Source organism: Onychomys torridus, unplaced genomic scaffold (assembly GCF_903995425.1).
Source record: "Onychomys torridus unplaced genomic scaffold, mOncTor1.1, whole genome shotgun sequence".
NCBI lineage: Eukaryota > Metazoa > Chordata > Mammalia > Rodentia > Cricetidae > Onychomys > Onychomys torridus.
Genome location: NW_023412870.1, coordinates 1,390,782 through 1,402,548, shown reverse-complemented (window position 1 = coordinate 1,402,548; position 11,767 = coordinate 1,390,782). Strand labels below are relative to the sequence as shown.

The 11,767-nt window shown below is 44.6% G+C and overlaps 1 protein-coding gene across 2 annotated transcripts; it reads right to left on the bottom strand.

Moving 5' to 3' along the window:
- Positions 1-5,026: 5,026 nt before the first annotated feature.
- On the bottom strand, positions 5,027-11,767 carry Trim40 (tripartite motif containing 40). 2 transcript variants are annotated; one of them, XM_036176300.1, is made up of 5 exons: positions 11,432-11,767; positions 6,524-6,619; positions 5,655-5,873; positions 5,272-5,294; positions 5,027-5,090 (listed from the first exon to the last, which is right to left on the bottom strand). In XM_036176300.1, the coding sequence occupies exons 1-5, from the start codon at positions 11,765-11,767 to the stop codon at positions 5,027-5,029; spliced, it is 738 nt and encodes a 245-aa protein (XP_036032193.1). The 2 variants fall into 2 exon arrangements, with proteins under 2 accessions (XP_036032193.1, XP_036032194.1); XM_036176301.1 differs by having other exon boundaries at positions 5,757-5,873.

The window sequence follows — 11,767 nt, the reverse complement described above, 5'->3', positions numbered from 1 at the left end:
AGATAATTGGGAATGGTGTGGGCTTTTTAAAACCTCAAAACCCACCCTCAGTGACACATTGTAGCTCTAAGTTTTCTCAGGTCCTTTCTGGCCCTGCAGTCCCTCAGTCACTTATAAAATAATCATTCAGAAGCTTAATATTAATTATCAGCTGTAGGGCCTATGGTAGGCCTCTTGCTAGCTACCTCTTATAGTTTAACATAACCCACAACTATTAATCTATGTACACCACATGTTCTGTGGCTTTACCTGTGTCCCATTACATGTTGCTCCTAAGATGGCAGTCTGGTGTTTCTCCAGACTCCACCTTTCTCTTTTCTGTCTCTGTACTTGGATTTCCCACCTGCATCTAAGCTGCCTTGCCATAGTCCAAATCAGCTTATTTATTAACCAATAGGAACAACATATATTCACAGCGTACAGAAAGACATCCACCAGCAACACATCTCCTCCAACAAGGTTGCATCTTCTAATTCTTCCCAAACAGTTCCACCAGCTGGTGGAAAGTTTTTATTTTAACCTCTGGAGTTTGGTCATGTTTAAATTGAGGATCTTGTTTGCTTTTATCTGTTCCACAATGGCTAGCTGGTTTGTTCTGTAATAAAATATGTGGAACCTTTCAAAAAGAGAAAAAAGAAACATTTTTTTTTTTTTTTTGCTGTGGATGATTGATTGATAAATAAAGTGCTGATTGGCCAGTATCCAGGCAGGAAGTATAGGTGGGACAAGGAGAGAGGAGAATTCTGGGAAGTGGAAGGCTGAGTCAGGAGACACTGCCAGCCACCGCCATGACAAGCAACATGTAAGATACCAGTAAGCCACAAGCCATGTGGCAAGGTATAGATTTATAGAAATGGGTTAATTTAAGATGTAGGCTATAGCTAGCAAGAAGCCTGAGCCATTAGGCCAAACAGTTTTAAATAATATTAGCCTGTATGTGTTTATTTGGGTCTGAGCGGCTGTAGGACCAGTGGGTGAGAGAGATTTGTTTTGACCACAAGCCAGGCAGGACTGGAGAAAACTCCAGCTACACATTTTTTTTTCTGTGCTAGCTATGAATAAATCATGGTAGCCATTGGTAATTTAAAAAGAAGATGATGGAGCACTTGGAAGACAATGGAGTAAAGAAAAAAATCTCTACACCGTGTGGTGGCTCTTGTGATGTGTTAGGACTCTGCCTAGCCATTATGGATGCTCAGAGGAAGGGATGCTGTCCTGTCTTTGGGGAGAATATGAGACCAGGATTTTTTTTTTTTTTAAAGATGCATGTGATGAGAGAGAAAAGGAGGGAGAAGAGGGAACAGAGAAAGCTGATTCACCTGGTCTTTGACCTCCCTCAGGCACTGGGTTGTCTCCACGTCCTTGTGACAGACATGGACCATCCCCATCCAATTCCACCCACTGCCTTCACCTGGTGGTGTTAGTTTTAGGTGAGGTGAAGGCCAGGGGGATAGTGATTTGTTGGAAAACATTGCTGGGTGGTCAGAGGTCGAAACCTCCCCATGGCCTAGCAGCTTAACTCAATAAGCTCAGCAACATGGAGCTACCCTCAACCCAGCAGAACTTCCTGCCTCTACCTACCCTTATCTGGAGAGTGTTCCTGGGCCTGGAGGAATGACCTTTTCTAAAAGTTGTCTCTAAAACCAGAGACCCAATTCATCTTTGCTTGACCCTTGGCACAGATCCCTGCTAAGAAGGCTTGCTCCAGGAGCTTTACTATAGGACACTACTGCCATATACTAGCTTTGTGATGACAGTGTGCCACTTAATGCAAATTAGGGTTTGTCTTCAGGTTCCCAAATCCTATATATTCCTTATACTCTGGAATAAAATTGAGCTGATTCATCTAAATCTGTCTCCTGGAGGGCTGTCTCCATTCATGCTCATGGGCTGTGTACAAAGCTTTCTGTCACCCCTTCTGCCTCCTTCCCCTCTCGACCTGGTGGCCAACAGGCCGAGAGGGGAGAGAGGATCCCGATAGTGGTGATGGTTATAAACCGTAATCCAAGGACTACATTCACCCCCTGGGGAAACTGTCTTCCTGATCAGTTGATTACCAGCTGAAATTAAAAAGGAGATGACGGAAGAGATTAGTCACAAACAGCCCAGTTGGTGGAACAGAAACAGCATCATCTGCTCTCTTGTGCTGGGGTAAGAGGATCTCAGGAGGATGTTGGGGGATGACTTAGATGACCTGTCACCTTTAGACTAACAAGTTGAAATACGCTAAGACTAGACAAAATGTGATCTCTGTGGGATGAGGTAGGACGGGAATATTGGGGATTAAAGATAAACTAGTCTGAAGTGGAGAATTCTGTGGAATACAGGAAGTTGGATGGAGGTGGGATGGTGTAGTCTTGTAGAGTCTGGATAACTACAGAAATGTCCCTGCTTGGAAATTATTTGGGGGCCAGGGTGGCAACCAATAATGGGTGCCTACAACTTGGAAAATTATATCCATCGTCTCAAAGTGGTTTTTTAAATTTTATGCACCATAAAAACATTTTTCTTAACTTTACAGAGTGGCTATGATGAATTTTCTAGTTCTTATTGGGTCTACATTCCATTCTACCTAAACCTGCCCTGTACTGACAGCCTATTTAATAGTCTTGCTCTACTCAGACATAAACTGCATCTATGAGGAGACAAACCAGCCGTGGTGCAACTCTAAGGGAAAGGCCACCAGACACCTTCAAAGGCCGGTGTCTATCCTCCACACAGCAGATAGAAAAGACCTTGCAGTTAGGGGCAGAGATCAGAGGGTATTGAGTGGCTTTCTCCAGGATGTTCAATATTCCCTATAAAACACATGTTTGAAAAATAATGGCATGTATAAGTATTTATATAATGCTAAAACACACCCACAGGCCCTAAGCCTCGTGTTCCACTAGAAAGGGGACTGTTTTTTCTGTTCCTTTGTACTGGTTTCACTTGAGTATTTAAAATGACCATGAACCTCTAAGGTATGTGTGTATGAAGTTCCCTTCCTGCTATACAGCATCATGTCCCTTATGGTACTTATTTTGGTAACTCTATGAGATATAGTCTATTATCATCCCTCTTTTTTTATATGTGTGCTTTGTATATTTGTATGCATGGCTATATATGTGGGTACAATGTGTGTATGGTTTCATGTACACATATGTGTGGATGTGTGTGGGGCCTGAGGTTGACGTCAGATGTCTTTCTCAATCACTCTTCACTTTACTTGTTTGGTAGGGTCTCTTGCTAAACTCGGAGCTCACCAGTTCTCCTTAGTCTATAGTTGGTTTAGGGGTTCTGACTTTTCCCTGCAAGGGCTGAGATTATAGGCAGCTACCCAGCTTTTGCCCATGTTCTGGGGATCCAAACCCCAGTCTCAATGTTTACACAGCAGGCATTTTAATTATTGAACCATCTCCCTGGTCTTTATTATGCTATGTTCAGCATGAAGGAGACAGCTGTGTGTGGTAGTGTATGCATGTCTCAGTAGGTAGAAGCAGAAAGATCAGGAATTCAAGGTCAGCCTCTGCCTTACAGTGAGACAGCAAATTTGATGCTAGCCTGAGTTGCATTAATCCCTGTTGAAAGGGAGAAGAGAGAAAAAGTGTGTGTGTGTGTGTGTGTGTGTGTGTGTGTGTGTGTGTGTGTGTGTCGGGGGAGGTGAATGAGAAAGAGGAAGAGGAGAGAGCTGAGGCCTGGTGAAATTTGGTTATTTGCTCATCCATGATTGTACAGCCAGGACTTTGCAATCCATATCTGACTTCTGAGCTCTTAAACAGTATTCCAAACTGTTTTGTTTGGAAACTGGTGGTTGTGTGGCCCTGGTGAGTTTTTTAAGGCTAACTACAAGTGACTGCTATTCTGGAAGATAAATTTGTATTTCTTAAGCTGAGAAGTAGCACTGCTAGTGAGTGAAGATGCTCCATCAGCGTATGCCCCTCCCTGTGGCACCGTGAAGCTTACTCCCTTTTAAATGGGGTAGATTTGATGACCTCCCATGAACCACCTCCAGGCTGTTCTTGCTGGAGTCAGACTCCATTTGCTTCCCCTTGAAGAGCTACAATCTGTGGCCTCCCAAATCCTCTTTCCCAGACCCCAGAGAAGTGCCTCATGCTTTACCTGACACCCACAGGTTTAACTCCTGACCTCTCCCCACTTATGACATAAAAGCTTTCCATTGCAAAGAAGAGAGACCCATCCCAGTTAGTTTAAATAGGAGAGTTTATTATAAAAACAGATGCAGAAATAAGAAAAAAGATGTTTTCTACCATTTCGCAGGCCTTACAGAAACTGGCAGAGGTGGGGTAAGAAGCTGGGGCACTACCAGTTCCCAGAAGAAGGCTCTACTTCCAGCTTCACACACAGTGTTGGCAGAATTTGTTCTCTTGCTACTGTAAAACCCAGGCCCCCTGATTCATGTCAGCAGGAGGATATAGGCTGCTCTAGGAAAGGAGCTGCCCATGTATCTTCCCCTCAGCGCCACTAACTTTGGCAAGAAGAGTCTCTAGAATGCATCTATTGGCAAGAGTCCAGTGGAAGGAGATAAGGTCACTTCAGTGACCTCCATCATCTCTGCTACATTCCTTTGATGAGAAGCATGTCACATATACCACTTACACTCAGGGGACGAAGTTACACGGGTACATGAACGTGAGGGTAAGGACTGTGGAAATCACCCTTGGATCTGCCTGCAACAGTCATAATGAATGAACAACATGGACAAAACAGACAGGAGGCTCTTTTAGAATCAGAAGAAATATTACCCCAATAAACCTGCCAAGCTCCATATGCTGAGATGGCCTCACTCTGATGACCTGTGCCTTCCAGATGCTTTGATGCTCACATGAGCCCGTGGACAGTAGGTGCCACCCCCAGATCACAGGTAATAGGGAGATTGCACAAATGGCACTGGACATAATGGAGATCTGAAATGCCCGGCCACAAGGAGCCACAAGCTCAAGTCTGGCTTACGAAGGAGACTATGTCCGAGTCAGAGGTTAAGGCACCAGGTGAGAGTTGTGGGGATGAGAACACACCAGGAGAACTAATTGAGGTTTGGGCTGGCTGGAGGAAGATGAGAGAGGAGTCCTAATTTCTGTGGCGCACTCCTACAAACAAAGAAATCATTCATAAATTAATATATATTCTACTGACTCTTCCACTGCCCACGTAGTGTGAAAGTACCAAGTATGTCTCCTTGACTTTAATTTTACCCATATACACATCTATGTCATGTGGGTCGGCCGGCATGTGTCTTCAAGTGTGGGACCGAGGGAGAGGGGCTCATACCTGTCCAGTAAGTCACTGGCATCCTGGGAGAGAAAGGTCGACAATCTCAGTCAGTTACTATGTTCTTGCCACTGAATGCCCTTCCTAGCTCATGCTTGAAGGCCACTCTGCATGCCACCATGACAGCTGGAGGGCACAGCACCTTTCTTCTGCTCTTCACTCTGTTGTTTCATGGTGTAGCCCTGTACAAGCCACCCTCAACACACACACACACACACACACACACACACACACACACACGCACGCGCGCGCGCGCGCGCGTGCAAAGTCATCATATATCCCAGGAGTGCCTCCCCTTACACCTCCCAGAAGGGATCTGCAGGTAAGCTGTTTACTATTCAAAGAATCCCTCTCTGAATTTTGGGGTGCCTTAGGAAGTATACCTTCAGAGTGCTGGCATCCAGTTCCCTGGCCGTCCTTTCCAGGCCAGAAGCCAGGATGCTGAGCTGTGTTACTGCCTCGGAGAAGTTAAAGATCTTGGCCACCTCTGCTGGTAGGTCCACTTGTTGGTCCAGCCAATGCTGAGGTAGAGTCTTCAGCTGTTCCTTGGTTTGACCTTGGTTCTGCTGCTCAGTTCTTAGCCTGTGGCTCTCCCAATCCACCTGAAATCACAGAAGAGAAGCTACCCTGAGATTTGATGATAGAGCCCCTGGTTCTCAATGCACTGAACAGCTAGGTGGGAATACTGACCTCCACTTCTCTTCCTTCACGGTCTTACCTCATCAGCCATTATACTGCAGAAGCAACTGAACTCTTCACAAAGCACCTCCCTTCCCACCTCATAGTTCCGAGCACATCTACAGATACTGGGTCCTGCCATAGTAGAACACACACACACACACACACACACACACACACACACACACACACACGCACGCACACCACTCAGCTACGTTCTTTTGATGTCTGCTTCTAACCCTATAAGTGAAGAGAGAGCTCACCCAAGTGAGCGAGACGGATAGAAAAGTGATCGTCAAGGACAAGATGTGTAGTGATTTTCAACTATCTATTTTAATTCTCACCATGTGCCTGGGAGAATAGGTGTTTTTCCTCAAGAAAAAGGATGTATGGAGGTCAGAAGGTTCACATGCCCCAAGTCACTCTGTTCACCAATTTCAGAGCCAAGCCCCAAACCCAGGTTTTCAGCCTATGTGATCATAACTCCACAACAGGCTGTTCCAGGGACAGTTTTCCACAACAAAAGGAGAGGTTTTTCAGGACTCTAAACCATCCCTGGGACTCAAGTCACTACCTGCAGAGCATGCAGCATCTCCTCTTCCTGAGCCTTAAGCCGTTGAAGATCCCCCAGGTCCTTTCTGAGCTTTCTGCTTCTGCGGATGAGTCTTTCCTAGAGACAGACACAGCTATTGTCAAACTGGATTGTGAGGCAGTTCCCCAGGGAATCCACAGCAGGCCCTTGGGTGAGACCAAGAATAAACATCAAGACCAGGCGTGGTGCCTTTCACTTTTAACCTCAGCACTCAGCAGGCAGAGGAAGCTGGATGTCTGAGTTTGAAGCCATGCTGGTTTACACAGTGAGTTCCAGGTCACCCAGGACTATGTATTGGTATCCTGTTTCAAAAAACAAAACAAAGTAATTTCTGGGGGAGGACTCAGCAGTTAAGAGCAGTTGCTGGACTTCAGGAGACCTGAGCTCAGTTCCCAATGTCCACGTTGGGCAGCTCACAACTGCTGTAACTCCAGTTTTAGGGAATCCGGCACCCTCCTCTTTTTTGACTTCCAAAGATTTTCTCTCTCTCTCTCTACACACACACACACACACACACACACACACACACACACACACACACACACACATACACACACACAATTTTAAAGGAAGTAAATATAAATAATACCAGTAACTCTAGATGCATGAAACAAGACCAGGCCAGTACAGATGTATCATTTACCATGTTTAAATTTTAAGATAGAACCCTCTGTTTTTATAAACATATTTAAAGATTTACCTTTATTTTTAAGTACGTGTGTGTGTGTGTGTGTGTGTGTGTGTGTGTGTGTACATATGTACACACGTGTGGGTACCCAAGCAGCCCAGAAAAGGCACCAGATCCCATGGAGATAGAGTTCCTGGTGGTTGTGAGCCACCTGGTGTGGGTGCTAAGAACCAAACCTAGGTTTTCTGAAAGAGTGATATTCTTCTTAACCACTAAGTCTCCAAGCCCCGCATGCTTGTGTGTGTGTGTGTGTGTGTGTGTGTGTGTGTGTGTGTGTGTGTGTGTTGTTGTTGTTGTTGTTTCCTTTTGTTTGGGGGTTTCACTATACAGCCCAAACTGGTCTGGGATTCAGAGATCAGCCTGCCTCTGCCTCCAGGTGCTGGGGCTAAAGGTGAACAGCACCATACCTGGCCCTGAACCATGACTTTGTATGCTAACATAAAAAAGTAATTACAGCAATTTTAAACAAGCCCTGATTATAAATTCTCCAAAGTAATGGGACTTCTCTGGATGTGGTTTCTCCATCTGCTCCCTGTGCCTGTCTTTGTCCTGGTACAGCTTCGGTGTCACTTCCCGGTAGGCCTCAGTTGGTCACATTAAGAAGCGCCACCCATTAATCTCCTTCCAAGATCAAAATCATTAGTTCTCTCAATTGCTTGTCAGCCTTTCTAATAAGTGTAGTTGGCTCTGATTGTCATCAATTCTTTTACGTATGTGCAGCAGACAAATGAACAAATATTCTTATTTATTTTCTACATTTCCTGTTATTACTTAAATATGGACTCGAAGTCAGTAGTCATGAATCACCTTTGTACTTCCTCCCAATGCCTTGCGTGACACCTTTCATGACCTGAGAGTTCAGACCTGAGTCAGTCACTCAAGGATGGAGAAGACCTGTCCTCACACCTGAGTCATGGCAGTGGGAAGCTCCCCCACTCTGCTGTACATTCTGCACTTAGTAGGTACAGAACTCAGTCAGTAGAGCATCGCCCTTTCAGCTTTCTGAATCATTCTCTACATTCAGTTTTGATTTAGACTTCCTCATTTGTCATTCCAGACCGTGACAATGTTCTTTAAGGGCCAACTGTCTGGAGGACTTTGGAAACTTCCTTCAGGGCTGAGGAAGTAGTTCAGTGATAGAACACTGGCCTGGCATGTGTGAGGTCCTGGGTTCAAACCCCAACACCACAAAGAAAAAAAGAGAAAGAAAATCCAGCCTTCATCATTGATAGGAGGACTTGACAGGGAAGCAGGTACAGGGCAGTCAGGAGTCGGGGAAGGGTCCGCTTTGCCTTCCACCAGGGCATCCCTGAAGCTTCAGGTGCTTAAACTTTGTAACTGCCTGGCAACAGTAATTCTCAGTCACAGACATTAATATGCAGATCTGGCTGAGAACAGAGATAGACGGAAGCCAAGTGACTGCCGACTTGCTCATTACTTCCGAAGCAGAGGGGCATGGGGTGTTAAGAGTAGGTTCCTGGGGATGAGGATGCAACCACAGTGTGAAGGCATCAGGATAGGACGGGGCGAGGCCACTGCGCGGGAGACTTTGAAATGGCTAGAAGTCGTTTTAAGGACATGACATCATTAAGAAGTCTCAGAACTGTTCAATTTTAACATCCCCAGATGGTACAGGTTTCTCTAGCAGATTAGTCAATGTCCAAGGTATGGTTTTGGCTCATTAATTCTTGGAACAACTGGCAAGAAGATGCCAGTGCGGGAGTGGAGGTAGCGCTGAGGGAAAGGACACATCCTAGCATATGTGAGGCCTTGAGTTCAAACCCTAGAACTATTTTTAAAAGATAGTTTTGTAAAGAAAGGAAGAAAAAAGAAAGAACTAAGGTTTGGAAAGAAGATGTAGCCTAGAAAGAAGTTTTGGGCAGGGGGGAAACAGTGGAAAAAGAAAAGCTAAGTGTGGTGCCATGTATCTGTAATTCCAGCACTCAGCAGGCTAAGGCAGGATGATTGCCATCAATCACAGACTAACTGGGACTACAGAGTATGATCCTGTCTCAAGAAACACAAACAATGGGGCTGGAGAGATGACTTCCTGGTTAGGAGCACTGGCTGTTCCTGTAGAGGACCTGGAACCCACATGGCAGCTGTAACTCTAGTATCAGGGAATCTGATGACCTCTTCAGGCTTCCTTGGGTACCACGCATGTATATATATATATATGCATACAATATAAAAATAAAAATAAAAATAAATTAAAAAAAGAAAAAAAACAACAAAGCCTGTCCATATTACAAATGGACAATTCTTAAAACAGTTTAAGATGGTGAGTCTGGTGGCATATGCCTGCAGTCTTAGCTACTCTGGAGGCTGCAGCATAGAAATCAACAGTAAGATTCCATCTCAAAATAAAAAGTAAAAAAGGAGACTGTGTATTAGCATAGCACGCTTGCCTTGCATGTGCAAGATCCTAGATTCAATTTTTATCCTTAGTACTATGGGAGGAGTGGGGAGGAGGAGGAGGGGAGGAGGAGGAGAAGGAAGGGGAGGAGGAAGAGGAGGAGGTTTGCACACAGGCAGGAACATACAGACTAGTAGAACAGGACAGGATCTACATGAAACAGTTAATAAATGGTAGTGGGACAATTAACTATAATTTGGAAAAGGTAAAGTTAGTTTTCTATCTTTTATTTTCACCAAAATGCCTTGGGTAATTTAACTTCTCCAAAATACATACTAAAAGATAGTCATCATAACATCCTGGGTAACCTAAAAACAATAACCTGTGAGTAACCCAGTTTCCTAACTTGTGATTTATCCATAGAAATGGACAGAACGCAGTTGTTGAAAGATGTTCAAGAGATCTGGATGCACTGATGGGAAAAATGGGAAAATGTCCAAAACATATTTTTAGATGATAAAAACAAGATATAGTTAAAAAAAAAAATCGAGGGGTCCACACAGATGGCTCAGTGGGCAAAGGCACTTGCCACCAAGTCGGACAAGCCACGAGGTAAGGGAGAGAACTGACTTCACAAAGTTGTCTTCGGACCTCCACATGCATGTCGTGGCACACCCACCACCACATCATATGTACATATGGTAATAGATAAGTCAATAGAGTCCTTTAGACATTCATTGTTGTTTAAGTTTTTTGAAGTACTGGGCATTAAATCCATGGCTTCATTTATGCAAGGCAGGCATACATCTCTACATCTGCAAGCTAGAGATGCTGAGCTACATCTCTAGTGTCTGTCTCTGATTGTTTCTGTCTCTCTGTCTCTGTCTCTCTCTCTCTCTCTCTGTGTGTGTGTGTGTGTGTGTGTGTGTGTGTGTATGTGTGTGTATGTGTGTGTGTGTTTTAAAGAGAACATTCAAACACACAGTTTTTCTGGAAGGATAGATTAAAAGAAATCTAATGCTGGTTACCCCTGAAGATTGAGAATGAGGGAAGACAGGGAAAAGATTCATTATTTTTATTATATTTATTTATTTGGAAGGGGGCACACACTATGGAGCTTGTGTGGAGGTTAGTGGACAGTCAATGGGGAATCATTTCCATCCTTCCCTCACATGGGTTCCAGAGACTGAACTTGGAATGAAGCTTGGTGGCAAGCTCCTCTACCCTCAACTATCTCCTATCCCAGAGGCAAGATTTTTAGTTTTGCTATTTAATATTAATATTTAGTTTTGCTATTTAATGTTTAGGTGTTGCCTGAATTTACTACCAAAAGGGTGAATTATTTTTTAGAAAAAAAAAAAATAAAACAAGAAACAACAATCATAATCAACAAAGGAAGGGAAGGGAGAAGCAGGAAATCATGTACAAGTTTTCTGATTTCAAATCTTTTAAAGGTAACTGTTAGCACAGATAAATCTTGATTGCATGTCTAGACTAGGTTCTAGAACTATCCACCAGGGAACCGTATAATCTTAGTCCAGAAGTGGTTCTTATTATCTAGTACAGAATCCCATCATCTAGAATATTATCTGTACAGCTGAGCAAACACAGGGGCCCATGCTTCCTGGTACTTCGCCATCAGAGTGGCAGGATCACCTAGATAGTCACACAGAGGCCTAGGAACCCTGATATTAGTAGCAAGGCACACAGAAAGCAAAGACAGGGTCCCAAGTTGATGATGATCTCAAAGGAGGTGTCAGTCACTGAGCCCCTATGAGGAGCCAAGCTCAGAAGCAGTAACTCTTGGAGCCAGTGGCAGGGCCTGGTGGGGATAACACAGCCTTACCTTATAGTGGCTGATGGCATTTTCAATGGAGAGCTCAGTATGAGACTGGTGTTCAGGGGACCTGAGGCATTCCACACACAGGAGATGTCTGCTTGTCTCACAGAAACTGCACACCCTCTTCTGGTGGCTGTAGCAGATGTAACCATCTCCAAGGACCCCCTCAGAGTAGGGCTTCCTGCAGACTGGGCAGCTGAGGACCCCAGAGGTCTTATCCATGTGTTGGGTCAGGCACATTCGGCAGAAGAGATGTCTGCAGTCGGTGCTCACAGGTTCCCTCAGGGGATCCAGGCAGATGGGACAGATGTCCTCCTGGCTGTCCTTGTACAGAGGGACCAT

Bases quoted from the DNA above. Each gene is read 5' to 3' on its own strand.
- Trim40 (XM_036176300.1), bottom strand. From the start codon at position 11,767: ATGGTCCCTCTGTACAAGGACAGCCAGGAGGACATCTGTCCCATCTGC. The intron at 6,620-11,431 runs GTAAGGCTGTGT...GTCTGTCTCTAG, and splicing joins ATGCCATCAGCCACTATAAG to GAAAGACTCATCCGCAGAAG. The intron at 5,874-6,523 runs GTAGTGACTTGA...CTGTGATTTCAG, and splicing joins AGATGCTGCATGCTCTGCAG to GTGGATTGGGAGAGCCACAG.